The sequence below is a fragment of the Hemiscyllium ocellatum genome, chromosome 18 (genome assembly GCF_020745735.1).
Source record: "Hemiscyllium ocellatum isolate sHemOce1 chromosome 18, sHemOce1.pat.X.cur, whole genome shotgun sequence".
In the NCBI taxonomy this organism is placed as follows: Eukaryota; Metazoa; Chordata; class Chondrichthyes; order Orectolobiformes; family Hemiscylliidae; genus Hemiscyllium; species Hemiscyllium ocellatum.
In genome coordinates, this window is record NC_083418.1 from 33,479,780 (window position 1) to 33,496,830 (window position 17,051).

Below are 17,051 nucleotides of genomic sequence, written 5' to 3' on the forward strand. Positions count from 1 at the left end.
TGTTTGACAAAATTTTCAGCACATCAGCTTCCTCTATCTCTATCCATTCCAGCATGCACACCTGCTCTTCAAAGGTTTCATTCACGACAAAGTTTGTTTCTTTCGTAAAAACAGAAGAAAAAACGCGTTTAGGGCTTCCCCTACCACCTCAGACTCCACGCACAAGCTCCCTATGCTATCCCTGATCGGCCCTACTCTTTCTTTGACCATTCTCTTATTCCTCACATAAGTGTAAAATGCCTTTGTGTTCTCCTTAATCCGTTCTGCCAAGCCTTTCTCGTGCCCCCTTCTTGCTGTCCTCAGACCATTTTTGAGCTCCTTCCTCGCCTGCCTGTAATCCTCTCGAGCTGAGCTTGACCCTAGCTTCCTCCACCTTATGTAAGCTACCTTTTTCCTTTTGACGAGAAGCTCCACCGCTCTCGTCATCCAAGGTTCCTTTATCTTACCCCTTCTTGCCTGTCTCAGAGGGACATATTTATTCATCACTCGCAACAACTGTTCCTTAAACAGTCTCCACATGTGTATAGTGCCTTTACCATGGAACAATTGCTCCCAGTCCATGCTTCCTAACTCATGTCTAATCGCATCATAGTTTCCTCTTCCCCAATTAAATATCCTTCCATTTTGCCTAATCCTCTCCTTCTCCATAGCTATGTAGAATGTGAGGCAGTTGTGGTCACTATCACCAAAATGCTCTCCTACCTCAAGATCTGATACTTGCCCCGGCTCGTTTCTGAGCACCAAGTCTAGAATGGCCTCTCCCCTCGTCGGCCTGTCAACGTACTGAGTTAGGAAACCCTCCTGAACAAACCTTACAATAACAGCTCCATTCAAATCTTCTGCTTGAAGGAGGTTCCAATCAATATTGGGGAAGTTAAAGTCACCCATTACAACAACCCTACTATGTCCACACTTTTCCAAAATCTGCTGACTTATGCTTTCTTCAATCTCCCTGCTGCTATTGGGGAGGCTTGTAGTAAACCCCTAACGAAGTGACTGCTCCCTTGCTGTTCCTAATTTCCACCCATACTGACTTGGTAGGCAGATCTTCCTCGACAATGGAAGCGTCTGTAGCTGTGATACCCTCTCTGATTGGTAGTGCTACATCCCATCTCTTTTTCCCTTCCCTGTTCTTTCTAAATGCTCTAAACCCTGGAACATCCAGCAACCATTCCTGCCCCTGAGAAACCCATGTCTCTGTTATGGCCACAACATCATAGCACCAGATACTGATCCATGCTCTAAGTTCATCACTTTTATTTCTGATAAAGCAAACACACTTTAACTGATCCTTTGGTTCCTTCCCAGGAAAATCCTTCCCACTAGCTGGTCTACCTCTTGCTATTGCCTCATCTGCATCAACTCTCACCTCCGGTTTACAGCTCAGGTTCCCACCCGACTGCCATATTAGTTTAAACCCTCACGAACTGCTCGAGCAAACTTCCACCCAAGGACATTGGTCCCCTTCCAGTTCAGATGCAACCTGTCCTTCTTGTACAGGCCCCACCTTCCCTAGAAGGCATCCCAATTATCTACATATCTGAAGCCCTCCCTCCTACACCAGCTGCGCAGCCACGTACTAAGCTGCGCCTGCTCCCTGTTCCTCGCCTCGCTATCTCATGGCACCGGTAGTAAATTAGAGAACACTTTTCTGTTTGTCCTGCTTTGCAGCTTCCATCCTAACTCCCTGAAATCAATTTTAATATCCTCAATCCTTTTTCTGGCTATATCATTAGTGCCAATATGTAACACGATTTCTGGCTGTTCGCCCTCCCCTTTTAGAACGTTATACACCCGATTGGAGACATCCCGGACCCTGGCACCAGGGAGGCAACATACCTTCTGGGAATCCCTGACCACAAAATCTCCTGTCGATTCCCCTAATTATCGAATCCCCTACCATGAGTACTTTTCTATTCTGCCCCCTTCCCTTCTTTGCCACAGTGTCAGGCTCAGTGCCAGAGAACTGACTACTATGGCTTTCCTCTGGGAGGTCATCCCCCCCAGCAGTATCCAAAATGGTATACTTATTGCTGAGGGGAATGTCCACAGGGGATCTCTGCACTGTCTGTCTGTCCCCTTTCCTCCCCCTAACTGTAACCCATCTACATTGTCCTGAGCCTTAGGAGTGATTAACTCCTGGTAACTCCTCTCAATTACCCTCTCAGCCACCCGAATGATTCATAGTTCATCCAGCTCCAGCTCCAATTCCCTACTACAGTTTTCAAGGAGCTGGAGTTGGGTGCACTTCCCGCAGATATAGCCAGCGGAGACGTGTGCCACATTCTGCAGGAGGAGCAAGCAACTGTCCTAGCATCCATACCCCACTTATCTGAACACCCACTCAGTACTAAAGTAGAAAGCTTAGTTCAAGTTGCTATAAAATTAATAACAAACTTATATTCAATAGAGGAAGTTTAGAATGAACCTTACCTTATTAACTAGGTTAGGGGAGGAGGGCGGGTGGGAGACACTACAGTTGTAGAGTCTCGGGTTTAGCCGCCTTGCTGATCTATATGGTCACTGCTTTCCTTCCCCACTACCCCTCTGGTCCTCGTCACTTCCTCCGCTGCTCCCTCTCCTTCTGTGAAAGAGAAAACACCGCTGCCCGCTACCGGAAAGTAATTTTAAAAACTGCCTTACCTGAGCTGCAGTCTTCCGGGTTCGTCTTACCTCCGCTGCTGCTTGCACTGAAAAAAAAGGGAAATCAAGAGGGCAAAAAGGGAACATGAGATAGCTTTGGCAAATAGAATTAAGGAGAATCTAAAAGGTTTTTACAAATATATTAAGGACAAAAGGGTAACTAGGGAGAGAATAGGGCCCCTCAAAGATCAACCAGGGGGCCTTTGTGTGGAGCCACAGAAAATGGGGGAGATACTGAATGAATATTTTGCATCCGTGTTTACTGTGGAAAAGGATATGGAAGATATAGACTGTAGGGTAATAGATGATGACATCTTGCAAAATGTCCAGATTACAGATGAGGAAGTGTTGGCTGTCTTGAAACGGTTAAAAGTGGATAAATCCCCAGAACCTGATCAGGTGTACCCGAGAACTCTGTGGGAAGCTAGAGAAGTGATTGCTGGGCCTCTTGCTGAGATATTTGTATCATCAATAGTCACAAGTGACGTGCCAGAAGACTAGAGGTTGACAAACATGGTGCCATTGTTTAAGAAGGGTGGTAAAAACAAGCCAGGGAACTATAGACCGGTGAGCTTGACCTCAGTGTTGGACAAGTTGTTGAAGGGAATCTTGAGGGACAGATTGTACATGTACTTGGAAAGGCAAGTACTGTTTAGGGATAGTCAACATGGCTTTGTGCATGGGAAATCATGTCTCTCAAACTTGATTGAGTTTTTTAAAGAAGTAACAAAGAAGATTGATGGGGGCAGAGCAGAAGTTGTGATCTATGTGGACTTCAGTAAGGCGTTCAACAAGGTTCCCCATGGGAGACTGATCAGCAAGGTCAGATCTCATGTAATACAGGGAGAACTAGCCATTTGGATACAGAACTGGCTCAAAGGTAGAAGACAGAAGATGGTGGTGGAGGGTTGTTTTTCAGACTGGAGGCATGTGACCAGTGGAGTGCCACAAGGATCGGTGCTGGGTCCTCTACTTTTTGTCATTTACATAAATGATTTGGATGCCAGCATAAAAGGTACAGTTAGTAAGTTTATTAGATTAGATTACTTACAGTGTGGAAACAGGCCCTTCGGCCCAACAAGTCCACACCGACCCGCCGAAGCGCAACCCACCCATACCCCTACATATACCCCTTACCTAACACTACAGGCAATTTAGCATGGCCAATTCACCTGACCCGCACATCTTTGGACTGTGGGAGGAAACCGGAGCACCCGGAGGAAACCCACGCAGACACGGGGAGAACGTGCAAACTCTACACAGTCAGTCGCCTGAGGCGGGAATTGAACCCAGGTCCCTGGTGCTGTGAGGCAGCAGTGCTAACCACTGTGCCACCGTGCCGCCCTAAGTTTGCAGATGACACCAAAACCAGAGGTGTAATGGACACCAAAGAGGGTTACATTAGATTACAACAGGATCTGGACCAAATGGGCGAGTGGTCTGAGAAGTGGCAGATGGAGTTTAATTCAGATAAATGCGAGATGCTGCATTTTGGAAAAGCAAATTTTAGCAGGACTTATACACTTAATGGAAAGGTCCTAGGGAGTGTTGCTGGACAAAGAGACCTTGGAGTGCAAGTTCATAGCTCCTTGAAAGTGGAGTCACAGGGAGATAGGATAGTGAAGAAGGCATTTGGTATTCTTTCCTTTATTGGTCAGAGTATTGAGTACAGGAGTTGGGATGTCATATTGCGGCTGTACAGGACATTGGTTAGGCCACTGTTGGAATATTGTGTGCACTTCTGGCTTCCTTCCTATCGGAAAGATGTTGTGAAACTTGAAAGGGTTCAGAAAAGATTTACAAGGAGAGAGCCAGGGTTGGAGGATTTGAGCTATAGGGAGGGGTTGAACAGGCAGGGGCTGTTTTCCTAGGACGTTGGAGGCTGAGGGGTGACCTTATAGAGGTTTATAAAATTATGAGGGGCATGGTTAGGATAAATAGACAAAGTCTTTTCTCTGGGGTCGGGGAGTCCAGAATTCGAGGGCATGGGTTTAGGGTGAGGGGGAAAGATATAAAAGAGACCTAAGGGGCAAGCTTTTCACACAGAAGGTGGTACATGTATGGAATGAGCTGCCAGAGGAAGTGTTGGAGGCTAGTATGGTCACAATATTTAAAAGGCATTTGGATGGGTAAATGAATAGGAAGTTTTCAGGGATATGGGCCAGGTGCTGGAAGGTGGGACGAGATTGGCTTGGGATATCTGGTCGGCATGGACGGGTTGGACTGAAGGGTCTGTTTCCCTGCTGTACATCTCTATGACTCTATGATTCTATGACAAAAATGTTTCACTACAGTTAACAAGGCCAGCGAGAAAGCAAGGGCAACCATAGTTTATTTCTAGGGGAATATGATTGGCAAGTAGGAAGGTTGTGTTAAGCACAGGAAAACCTGGCTAAACCACATGGGCTACTTCATGTAGTTTAGGCTGCTATTTTGTATGAAAGATATACAAACATTTGAGAGGATGCAGAGAAAGTTTGCGGGGCTGATAATAAAAACGTGTATACATATCAGAAATGCACAACAGATTAGGGAAAAGAATGCAGAGGTTGACCTAATTTTAAAATTACAAAAGTTTTAGGTAGAATTAATAGAACAGAATGTTTTCACTTGCAGGAAATGATGACGAGAAGTCATCACCTAATTTGGTAATTGAAAGGTCTAATAGGGAATTCAAAAGAAAGTCCTTCCTCCAAAGAGTGATGAGAATGCGGAACCCTTGATCATGTGTACAAGGAGTGGTTGAAGTGAATAATATAGATGCATTTAAGGAGAAGTTAGACTAGAATAAGAGGGGAAAGAGAACAGAGGATTGCAGAAGTCTATTTTAGTGAGGGAAAATGTGAGGCGGCTTCAAAATCATCATGAATATGGTATCAGGAATTGACAGGGAGAAACCATTCCTGTCCATGAGGAGGTTGATGATAAAAAGACACCAATTTAAAGAGACAAAATAACCAAGGACAACATGAGGAAGGACCTTTTTAGAGAACCAGCGGTTAGGATCCAAAATGCATTATTTAAGAGTGTGGTGCAGACAGGTTCAGTCATGGCTTTAAAAATATATTAAACAATTAAATGAAGGGAAAAGAATGATTGGGCTGCAGAAAAAGGTGTGGGAGTGGTATGATTTGCATTTTGAAAACCTTTGTGGATGCAACAAGCCTGCTGGTTTATTTTTATAGAGTACCAAATCTTTGTATTTTTGTAGAGAGACACATACAAGATCTAACTTATTATGGACCCCTAATTATCCTCAAAAGGTGATTGGCTTTTTTATTTAAACCATGTAATTCATTTTGTGATGCATTTATGGTATTCCTACAGTAACTGTTATCTCAAGCGTTTGCAAATCTCTTATCGCTTCTTTGTAGGTATTATTGGCACTGTTTCATGTCTGATCAATGATAAAGGGAGCAGTCACAGGAGCCCAATCAATGATCATTGTTCTATCAGATACTGATTGACTTACTATGTATTTTGGAGAAGTTTATTGGTTTTGTATTTCAAACCATCCTGTTCTAAACTTGTAAACTATATCTGGCAGGATTTATTTCATGTGCATTGTTCAAATACATTCCTTTTTAGTCATTAAATTCAACCGAAGATTTACCATTCTGTGTTATAGACAAAAGAGAAAGGAAAGAACATTATATTTTCAAAGGTTTGATTGGGATGGCAATGCAATAGATTAGATTAGATTAGATTACTTGCAGTGTGGAAACAGGCCCTTCAGCCCAACAAATCCACACCGACCCGCCGAAGCGCAACCACCCAGACCCATTCCCCTACATTTACCCCTACACCTAACACTACGGGCAATTTAGCATGGCCAATTCACCTAACCTGCACATTTTTGGACTGTGGGAGGAAACCGGAGTACCCGGAGGATACCCATGCAGACACGGAGAATGTGCAAACTCCACACAGTCAGTCACCTGAGGCGGGAACTGAACCCGGATCTCTGGTGCTGTGAGGCAGCAGTGCTAACTGCTGTGCCACCGTGCCGCCCATAATAGCTGCAGAAACAAGTTATTTTTAACAGAGACTCGTTTTGCAACTTATTCTAATGCTCAACAATTATGCTGTAACCTCAGATTGACAGTATGGATTAGATGTAGTGATTGATTTTTTTTTCCCAGTTAAATAATTCGGTACTAAATTGTCTGTGTATATACTTTTAAGTAAAAGTATGCCTCATTGAAAAAAGAACATAACCCAGTTGCTTGGCTGTTTTTTTTCTTGCAGCAATTGTGCTAATAGAATTTGCATACGCAATCATAGGAATTGTCTGGTTAGTGCGGTACTACCACTCCTGTAATGACACTACTGCAAAGAACGTTACCTTGGGTGAGTACAGACTGCGAATATACATTCCATTAATTAGCAGTATCCTTTCTCTCACAATGCCCTGAGTGAATAGTTCTGCTGATCAGCCTTCAAAATTCATGTACTCATGAAAATGAACAAATGCTCTTGATTTTTCTCACATTGTGTTTTTGATCTTTTTGTTGCAAGCAGGACCAAATATTTTTCATTTTCTGTAATTTTCCTGTAAATGCATATTGACCTTGATGTGTTCCCTCATTCTACTATTGCAACAAGCCTGAATCAGCTAATCACCTGATTTAGTTTACCCTTTTCCTACTGTGTAAAACTTTAATTTTCTTTGAAGCAATGTATGGAGAAATATAGGCTTGATTTTAGACATCAGCATGTCTCAGAGTTCTAAGTTGTTTACAACTCTCAATCCTTGGTTAATGCCAGCCTTTTGTCTCTATTTCTAATCTAATATACTTCTGAGATACTGATTATCCTTCAGTTTAGAGACCTCTGCAGGTCATAGAGTCATAGAGATGTACAGCATGGAAATGGACCCTTTGGTCCAACCTGTCCATGCTGACCAGATATCCCAACCTAGTCTAGTCCCACCTGCCAGCACCTGGCCCATATCCCTCCAAACCCTTCCTATTTATATACCCATCCAAATGCCTCTTTAATGTTGCAATTGCACCAGCCTCCACCACATCCTCTGGCAGCTCATTCCATACATGTACCACCCTCTGCGTGAAAACGTTGCCCCTTAGGTCTCTTATATCTTTCCCCTCTCACCCTAAACCTATGCCCTCTAGTTCTGGACTCCCCGACCCCAGGGAAAAGACTGTCTATTTATCCTATCCGTGCCCCATATAATTTTGTAAACCTCTATAAGTTCACCCCTCAGTCTCCAATACTCCAGGGAAAACAGCCCCAGCCTGTTCAGCCTCTCCTTGGAGCTCAATTCCTCCAACCCTGGCAACATCCTTTTAAATGTTTTCAGAACCCTTTCAAGTTTCACAACATCTTTCCAATAGGAAAGAGACCAGAATTGCACGCAATATTCCAACAGTGGCCTAACCAATGTCCTGTACAGCCGCAACATGACCTCCCAACTCCTGTACTCAAGACTCTGACCAATAAAGGAAAGCATACCAAACGCCTCGTTCACTATCCTATCCACCTGTGACTCCACTTTCAAGGAGCAATGAAATTGCACTCCAAGGTCGCTTTGTTCAGCAACACTCCCTAGGACCTTACCATTAAGTGTAGAAGTCCTGCTAAAATTTGCTTTCCCAAAATGTAGCACCTTGCATTTATCTGAATTAAACTCCATCTGCCACTTCTCAGCCCATTGGCCCATTTGGTCCAGATCCTGTTGTAATCTGATGTAACCCTCTTCGCTGTCCACTACACCTCTGATTTTGGTGTCATCTGCAAACTTACTAACTGTACCTCTTATGTTGGCATCCAAATCATTTATGTAAATGACAAAAAGTAGAGGACCCAGCACTGATCCTTGTGGCACTCCACTGGTCACAGGTCTCCAGTCTGCCTTGCAATGTAGGTTTATGGAAGTTGAGACTATTCCGGTTTCCTCCTTACCTGAAATGGACCTTCAGACAAGGCGATAATATGATAGCTCCTTAAGAATGGAAGCAAGAGTAAACCATTTAACTTTTTGAGCCATCTCTACCATTCAGTATGATTTTGGCTGAGTTTTGGTTTTTAACTGAATTGTCTGAATGTTTTTCCCTATCCCTAAATTCACTGAAAGACCAGAAGTTGTTCTGTGTCAGTCTTACATATATTCAATAGTGGAGCAAGTTTCTGGGGTAATTAATTCCAAAGGTACACAACTCTTGCCTGAAGGAATTTTTCTCCACTTCAGTTTTAAATGCCTCTTAAGCTGAACACCTCTGTGTTCTAGATTCCACACCAGGGAGAACAGCCTCTTAGTGTCTGTCATATCCCAGTCACTTCAGATACAAGACACCTAAATCTACAGAATACAACTCTCTTGTGCCGTGAACCAATATACTGACTTCTTATTTTTGTACTCAGTCTCTTCGCAAGAAAACCAGCAGATCACTTGTCTACTAAATTGTTCGCTGTACCTGCATGCTAACTTACTGCGTCGATTGTCCATATTCCCCAAACCCCTCAGAACGTGAATACTTACAAATTTCTTATCCTGATTTCAGCTCCTTACTGACAGTCTTGGCTGCAGCAGGGGAGCAATATATATATATATGGATCATTCCTGATGAGGAAAGACAGCAGTACCCACAGCAACAGTAGAGACAATATCATGAGCTTTTGCACTTGCACACAGAATTAGTGACTGGCTGCTTGGAGATCAGGGTAACTCTGAGGAGATGTGTGATGACTCGAACAATGAGACAGAAGTTCTCTGGTACAAATAATTAGGTTGCTGAAAATGTAGTTCATGAGCCTTGATACATCTTTTCAAGGTACCTTACGATAAGTTGCATTGAGCATCTACAGAATGATTATGCGTTTTAGCAATTCTGAAAACAACAATGTATCCTGTTAGATCCGCTTCAACATAATACAATACCCAAACAAATATAACAAAATATGACACCAAGTCACAAGAGAAGACATTGGTTCAGATTTTCAAAACCTGGCCAAAGAGAAATGTTTAAGGAGTGTCTTAGAAGGGGAAAGCATTGTAGAGAGGCAGAGAGTTGTACAGATGTCACTCCAAAGAGAAGGGTCTAAGCTGAAAGCACAGATACCAATGATGGATCAATTAATGTTGGAGAGTTTTGTGATGGAGATGTTTCCAGGGATATTGAAAAGCAAAGTCATGAGATGGTCTGAAAATGAGAATGACATTTCTAATATCAAAAGTTTCTTGAACTGGAGCCTGTGTAAGTCAGTGAGCACAAGGCTACTGGTGATTGGACTGTGATGTAAGTTAGCACACGGACCGCAAAATTTTGAATGAGTTTGATTAATGTAGATGTGGGAGACCAACCAAGATTGTGTTAGAACTGTCAAATGTGGAGATAGAAAAGGCTCCCTTAAATGGACAGAAAGGAGGAATTTCTTCTCTGAGGATAGTGAGTTTGTGTAATTCTTCAGCTGAAAGGCTGGAGAGGTGAGTCACAAAGTATAGTCAAGGCTGAGGTGGACATACTTTTGATTAACAAGGTGATCAAGAGTTATGAGGTAAAGTGAGTTGAGGATTATCAGGTCAGCAATAATCTCATTGAATGGGGGAACAAAGGCAATAAGTCAAATGGCTTGCATCTACTCCTAAATCTATGGTCTTATGTTCTTGTATACATTTGCTCATTCTGGTTGACATATTATTTACATCCTGGAATCAAACCTGAAAGCAGCCAATGGCAAACTGTGCCTGCAGGGGAATGTTTCTGGGGCAAAGTTGCTGCATGTGGCACTAATCGATTATTGCCGAGGTTATGGAGTGAAATTTCTGTTCTTTGGGCAATATTAAATTTGGTAAGCCAATCTTTGAATACCTAATAAATTAGCTTGTACATTCTGTTCTACACATTGTAAATTTCTCATGATTTATGAATCAGTCACTGAAGTCTAAAACTTTTAACACAAAATGTAATGCTTCAAAGCACCATGTACTCAATATATTTAACTAATTTAGCATTTCTAAATTATTCTCAAGACTGCAACTTCTACTTATTCAGAAGTAATGGTTTTATTTTTGATTAATGCATCAGTTTTACATTTCAGTGGATGTTGAGTAATGCTGATTGCTTTAACAGTTACGTAGGACATGACATATAAATATCTATGGTAAAAGGAAAAGACTAATTTGGGACCACAGAGGAGACTAAGCTAGGAGACAAGGATTGAGTTGAGGTACTAAAGTGAGTACTTTGCATTCGTCTTGAAATGACATGAAATGTTGCCAATGTCACAATGATAGAGATGGCAGATGATCAGAAATTGTAAAGGCTTAAATTGATAAAGAGCAAATATGTGAGGGTGTTGGCTGTGCTTAAGGTTGATAAATAGTAAAAGCTGGATGAGTATTTTCTGAGGATTAAGGGTGGAAATTGTGTTGACATGGGCCAAAATCTTTGAATGCTTTTGTTATATAAAGTGATGCTGGGTAACTCCAGAATTGCAAATGATTTCCCCTTGTTGAACCATGTGCAGAATTAAACCTTGGAAATAGCTTTTATCCTGTGGGGCGAAAGTTTTGTAAATGATAATTCAAAACAAAGTAAAAGTCACTGGACAAATATGGATTAATTTAAGAATGCTTTTTAAATATCAAATCATGTTTACCTGGCTTGATTAAGTTTTTTAATGATGTAACGGGGAAGACTGATCAGGATTATGTCTTTGATGTGTTTCTGCTTTGTAATGTTTGTCATTATTTCCACATCTGACTGGATGGTGCACATCCTTTTCACTTTTTTTCAAGTTATCAGTTTATACATGCAGCATAAGTGTATTTCGGAGAGTAGGGATTGTATTCTTGTTTTCCTGTGAGGGTTTGCTTTGCTTCAACTGCCTGAATTATTGTACTTGTGGAGGCATTTTGACAAACTTAGAATTTAAGGGTGGCACTGAAGGCTTTGTGGATAGATCTGTTGGATTTTGGCGGTGAGTCCATCCTTGAGTATCACCTTATTGATTCTGGTATAAATGGAAAATCCCCTTCTTTCAAGACTCAGTTTCCACATTTACTTTGGCAAGATGGATGATGAAATATTCTGCATATGCCAGCAAACTTTTTTTTTCAGAGCATGAGGTGTTGTGATATGCTGTTCCTAGTTCTCTGACCAGCTGTAGAAATTCAGTTCTGAAATTTATTGGCTGATTTTCTTGACTTTTCACTTTCTCTACTCTGCAAATCAGATGTCAATTAGTACAATTCTCCATGCCTAAGTTTGAACAGCTCTGGTTTAGAATTTCATACAAGGTTTTAGTGATTTTTCTCTCCGTATTTACTGGCTTGGATTAAGAATTGGTTATCAGACAGGAACAGTAGGAAACAATAGTTCAGTTTTGGAATGGAGGCAAATAGGATGCCATAGGGATCACTGTTTGGACTCCAACTGTTCACAATAAACTCTCATGATTTGGATGAGGAAATTGAACATAATGTTTTCAAATGATAATGCAAAACAAGGTGAGAGAGTCAGTGTTGAGGAGGACATAAAGACCAGTGAGTGGGCAAATATATGACAAAATGAATTGATGTGAATTAGTTCATTTTTGTCGGAAAAACAGAATGGCACGATATTATACCATAAGACATAGGAGTGGAAGTAAGGCCATTTGGCCCATCGAGTCCACTCTGCCATTCAATCATGGCTGATGGGCATTTCAACTCCACTTACCAGCATTGTCCCCGTAGCCCTTAATTCCTTGTGACATCAAGAATTTATCAATCTCTGCCTTGAAGACATTTAGCGTCCTGGCCTCCATTGCACTCTGTGGCAATGAATTCCACAGGCCCACCACTCTCTGGCTGAAGAAATGTCTCCGCATTTCTGTTCTGAATTGACACCCTCTAATTCTAAGGCTGTGTCCATGGGTCCTAGTCTCCTCGCCTAACGGAAACAATTTCCTAGCGTCCACCCTTTCCAAGCCATGTATTGCCTTGTAAGTTTCTATTAAATCTCCCCTTAATCTTCTAAACTCCAGTGAATACAATCCCAGGATCCTCAGCCGTTCCTCGTATGTTAGACCTACCATTCCAGGGATCATCCGTGTGAATCTCCGCTGGACACGCTCCAGTGCCAGTATGTCCTCCTTGAGGTATGGGGACCAAAACTGGACACAGTACTCCAAATGGGCCCTAACCAGAGCTTTATAAAGTCTCAGTAGCACAACTGTGCCTTTATATTCCAACCCTCTTGAGATAAATGACAACATTGCATTCGCTTTCTTAATCACAGACTCAACCTGCATGTTTACCTTTAGAGAATCCTTGTTTAGCACTCCCAGATCCCTTTGTACTTTGGCTTTACGAATTTTCTCACCGTTTAGAAAGTAGTCCATGCTTGTATTCTTTTTTCCAAAGTGCAAGACCTCGCATTTGCTCACATTGAATTCCATCAGCTATTTCCTGGACCACTCTCCCAAACTGATCCTTCTTCAGCCTCCCCACTTCCCCAGTACTACCTGCCTGTCCACCTATCTTCACATCATCGGCAAACTTCGCTAGAATGCCCCCTTCATCCAGATCATTAATATATAACGTGAACAGCTGCGGCCCCAACACTGAACCCTATGGGACACCGCTTGTCATTCCGAAAAAGAACCTTTTATCCCAACTCTCTGCCTTCTGTCAGACAGCCAATCCTCAGTCCATACCAGTAGCTCACCTCGAACACCATGGGCCCTCACCTTGCTCAGCAGCCTCCTGTGTGGCACCTTCTCAAAGGCCTTTTGGAAGTCTAGATAGACCACATCCACTGGGTTTCCCTGGTCTAACCTACTTGTCACCTCTTCAAAGAATTCCAACAGATTTGTCAGACACGACCTCCCCTTAGTAAATCCATGTTGACTTGTTCTAATCAGACTCTGCTCTTCCAAGAATTTAGAAACCTCATCCTTAATGATGGATTCTAGAATTTTACCAACAACCGAGGTTAGGCTAATTGGCCTATAATTTTCCATCTTTTACCTTGATCCTTTCTTAAACAAGGGGGTTACAACAGCGATCTTCCAATCATCTGGGACTTTCCCTGACTCCAGTGACTTTTGAAAGATCTCAACCAATGCCTCCGCTATTTCCTCAGCCACCTCTCTTAGAACTCTAGGATGTATCCCATTGGGGCCAGGAGATTTATCAATTTTAAAACCTTTTAGCTTTTCTAACACTTTCTCTTTTGTAATGGCAACCATACTCAACTCAGCCCCTGACTCCCTTTAATTGTTGCAATATTACTCATGTCTTCCATTGTGAAGACTGATGCAAAGTACTTGTTAAGTTTTCCTGCTATTTCCTTATCTCCCATCACTAGGCTTCCCGCATCAGTTTGAAGTGGCCCAATGTCTACTTTTGCCTGTCGTTCGTTTCTTATGTATTGGAATAAACTTTTACTGTCATTTCTAATATTACTGGCTAGCCTACCTTCATATTTGATCCTCTCCTTCCTTATTTCTCTCTTTGTTATCCTCTGTTTGTTTTTGTAGCTTTCCCAATCTTCTGATTTCCCACTGCTCTTGGCCACTTTATAGGATCTCTCTTTTTCTTTGATACATTTCCTGACTTCCTTTGTCAGCCATGGCTGTCTAATCCCTCCCAGGATAATCTTTCTTTTCTTGGGGATGAACCTCTGTACAGTGTCCTCAATTATACCTACAAACTCCTGCCATTTTTGCTCTACTGTCTTCCCCGCTAGGCTCTGCTTCCAGTCTATTTTTGTCAGTTCCTCTCTCATGCCCTCACAATTACCTTTATTTAACTGTAACACCATTACATCCAATTTTGCCGTCTCTCTTTCAAACTGCAGACTGAACTCTACCATATTATGATCGCTGCTTCCTAAGTGTTCCCTTACTTTAAGATCTTTTATAAAGTCTGGTTCATTACATAGCACTAGGTCCAGAATAGCCTGCTTCCTTGTGGGCTCCATGACAAGCTGTTCCAAAAAGCCTTCCTGTAAGAATTCCTTGAATTCCCTTTCTTTGGATCCACTGGCAACATTATTTTCCCAGTCCACCTGCATATTGAAGTCTCCCATGATCACCGTGACCTTGCCTTTCTGACATGCCTTCTCTATTTCCCGGTACATGTTGCGCCTCTGGTCCTGACCGCTGTTAGGAGGTCTATACATAACTCCCATTATGGTTTTTTTTGCCTTTGTGGTTCCTCAATTCCACCCACACAGACTCCACATCATCCAACGCTGTGTCATTCAGTGCCATAGATTTAATTTTGTTCCTAACTAACAAGGCAACCCCACCCCCTCTGCCCACCTCCCTGTCTTTTCAATAAGTTGAAAATCCTTGGAGGTTTAACTGCCAGTCCTGACCCCCTGTAACCAAGTCTCTGTGATGCCTACCACATCATAATCATTCACTATGATCTGTGCCATTAATTCATCTGCTTTGTTACAAATGCTATGAGCATTCAGGTAAAGTGCCTTAATGCTAACTTTATCATTAGAGATAAAGTTAGCAAATTAATCAAATGGTGGTATTTTGGGAACGGTTGATGTACAATGAGACCTGAGTGTACTTGTACATAACGTATTGAAAGCTAGCAAGCAGACAGGTGCAAAAAGCAGTTAAGATCAATAGTATGTTGGGTTCCCATGAGGAGTTTACATTTTGTAGTGATGTTAACTGACAGCCAAGGAAAGCAAGTTGGATGTAAGACCAAAATCTGTAGGAAAAGAAGTAGGCCATTCAGCTCATCAAGTCCAGAATGCTATTCAATGAGATCATGGCTTATCTGATAATCCTGAACTCCACTCTACTGCCTTCTCCCCATAACCCTTGATTCCCTTTGATTGAAAATCTGTCAATCTCTTTGAATTGAATATACGTAATGACCCAGCCTCAATGGCCTGCTGTGGTATAGAATTCTAGATGCACTACCTCTAAAAAGAAAAAAAAAAGCCTCCATCTCTGTCTTAATTAGGTAAAACCCCTACTCTGACATTGTAACCTTTGGTCTGAGATAGTATGTTGTCTTTCATTGTAAGGGGGTTTGAGTATATGAGCAAGGTCATCTTTTTGCAGGTAGACATGAACTTAGTGAGATCATGCCTTAAATATTATGTGCAACTTTGATCTCCTTGAAGAAAATGTATAGTTGCCAAATAAGAAGTCATAGTTTCACCAGACTGATTCCTGGAATGGCAGGTTTGTCACATGAAGAGATTGGATACATTGTCTGTATTCACTTGAGGGGAGCTCATTAAAGTTTGTAGAATTCTGACTGGACAGACTAGATGCAGGGATGCTATTTCCCCTGGCTGAAGGAGTCCAGAACAAGAGGACATAGACTCTGATACATGATAACCCATTTTGAGCTAAGATGAGAATTTCTTCACTCACCGGATGGTAAACCTGTGGATTTCTGTACCACAGAAGGCAGTGAAAGTGAAGTCATGGAATATACATCAGAAATAAATACATTTCTATAAGCTGTGTGTGTCAGGGCAATGGAGTGAGAATGAGAATATGGTGTTGAGGTAGAGGATCAGCCATGACCATATTGAATAGTGGAGCAGACTCAGTGGGCTGAATTGCCTATTCATACTCCCTTTTTAATGTTTTTTTTATGTCTTCTATATTGAAGGGTTGCATTCAGTTGCCCCGTGAGTTTGAATTCTGTACCTCTGGGCCAGGTAGTTCTATGGGTGTTGACTGAAGAGAGTCTTTTCTCCAACCACAGTTTAATAGCAGTATTAACTGAAATTTTTGCACCTGTCTAATGTAATGTTGATCTTATTTCCCTCACTCAAGGAATGAGCATTCCAGTTACTTCCACTTGATTCCTTGATGCCCGTAATGAAAGGCATCTTAATATCAATGCTCTCTTTGATTTCAGGCATCTTGACACCTATTAATGTCTTTTTACTTATTCTGTGCAGGTTTCTTGTTGCTACACATAGCTTGGGTGTAATCGTTTTCCTGGTACTCAGCCAATTCAGAGATGCAGTTTCTGCCTCTGTGCTATTTTCGTTATGGCCAATTCTCTTCTTAGGCTTAACACATTTCACTCTGATTTTATGATGTAGTTCTCCATATCATCCCAAAACACCAAGTAAGTTTGCTTACTGATCTCAATATGTCTGATGAATTGAATTGGCTTAGTTAAAGATAAATCATCATCAGAATGGTGGTGGTAAGGCGATGTTCATCTAATATTCTAACAACTTTTTCCTGGTTTTATTTTTGAGCTACTATATTCCCCATTCTCTGCAAATCATTGATAAAAGCATCTATGCATTCCACTGTGCTGGATATCTTATTAAGTTTAGTTCACATGACAATGATGTTTTTTGCAGATTAAAGTAAATATCAAATGCATGTATTATTTCCCCATTCATAACACTTTCTTCAAATCTTTGTCTGACTAGGAAATTTATCTGCTTCAACCTGTT

The 17,051-nt window shown here is 41.8% G+C and overlaps 1 protein-coding gene across 1 annotated transcript in view; it reads left to right on the plus strand.

Annotated features, from left to right (window-relative positions):
- dagla (diacylglycerol lipase, alpha) overlaps nucleotides 1-17,051 on the plus strand; it is a 179,587-nt gene that overhangs the window by 41,488 nt on the left and 121,048 nt on the right. The window contains exon 4 of the mRNA XM_060838471.1: nucleotides 6,892-6,993. Within this exon, the coding sequence (XP_060694454.1) occupies nucleotides 6,892-6,993 (102 nt within the window). The remainder of the gene's footprint in view (nucleotides 1-6,891; nucleotides 6,994-17,051) is intronic.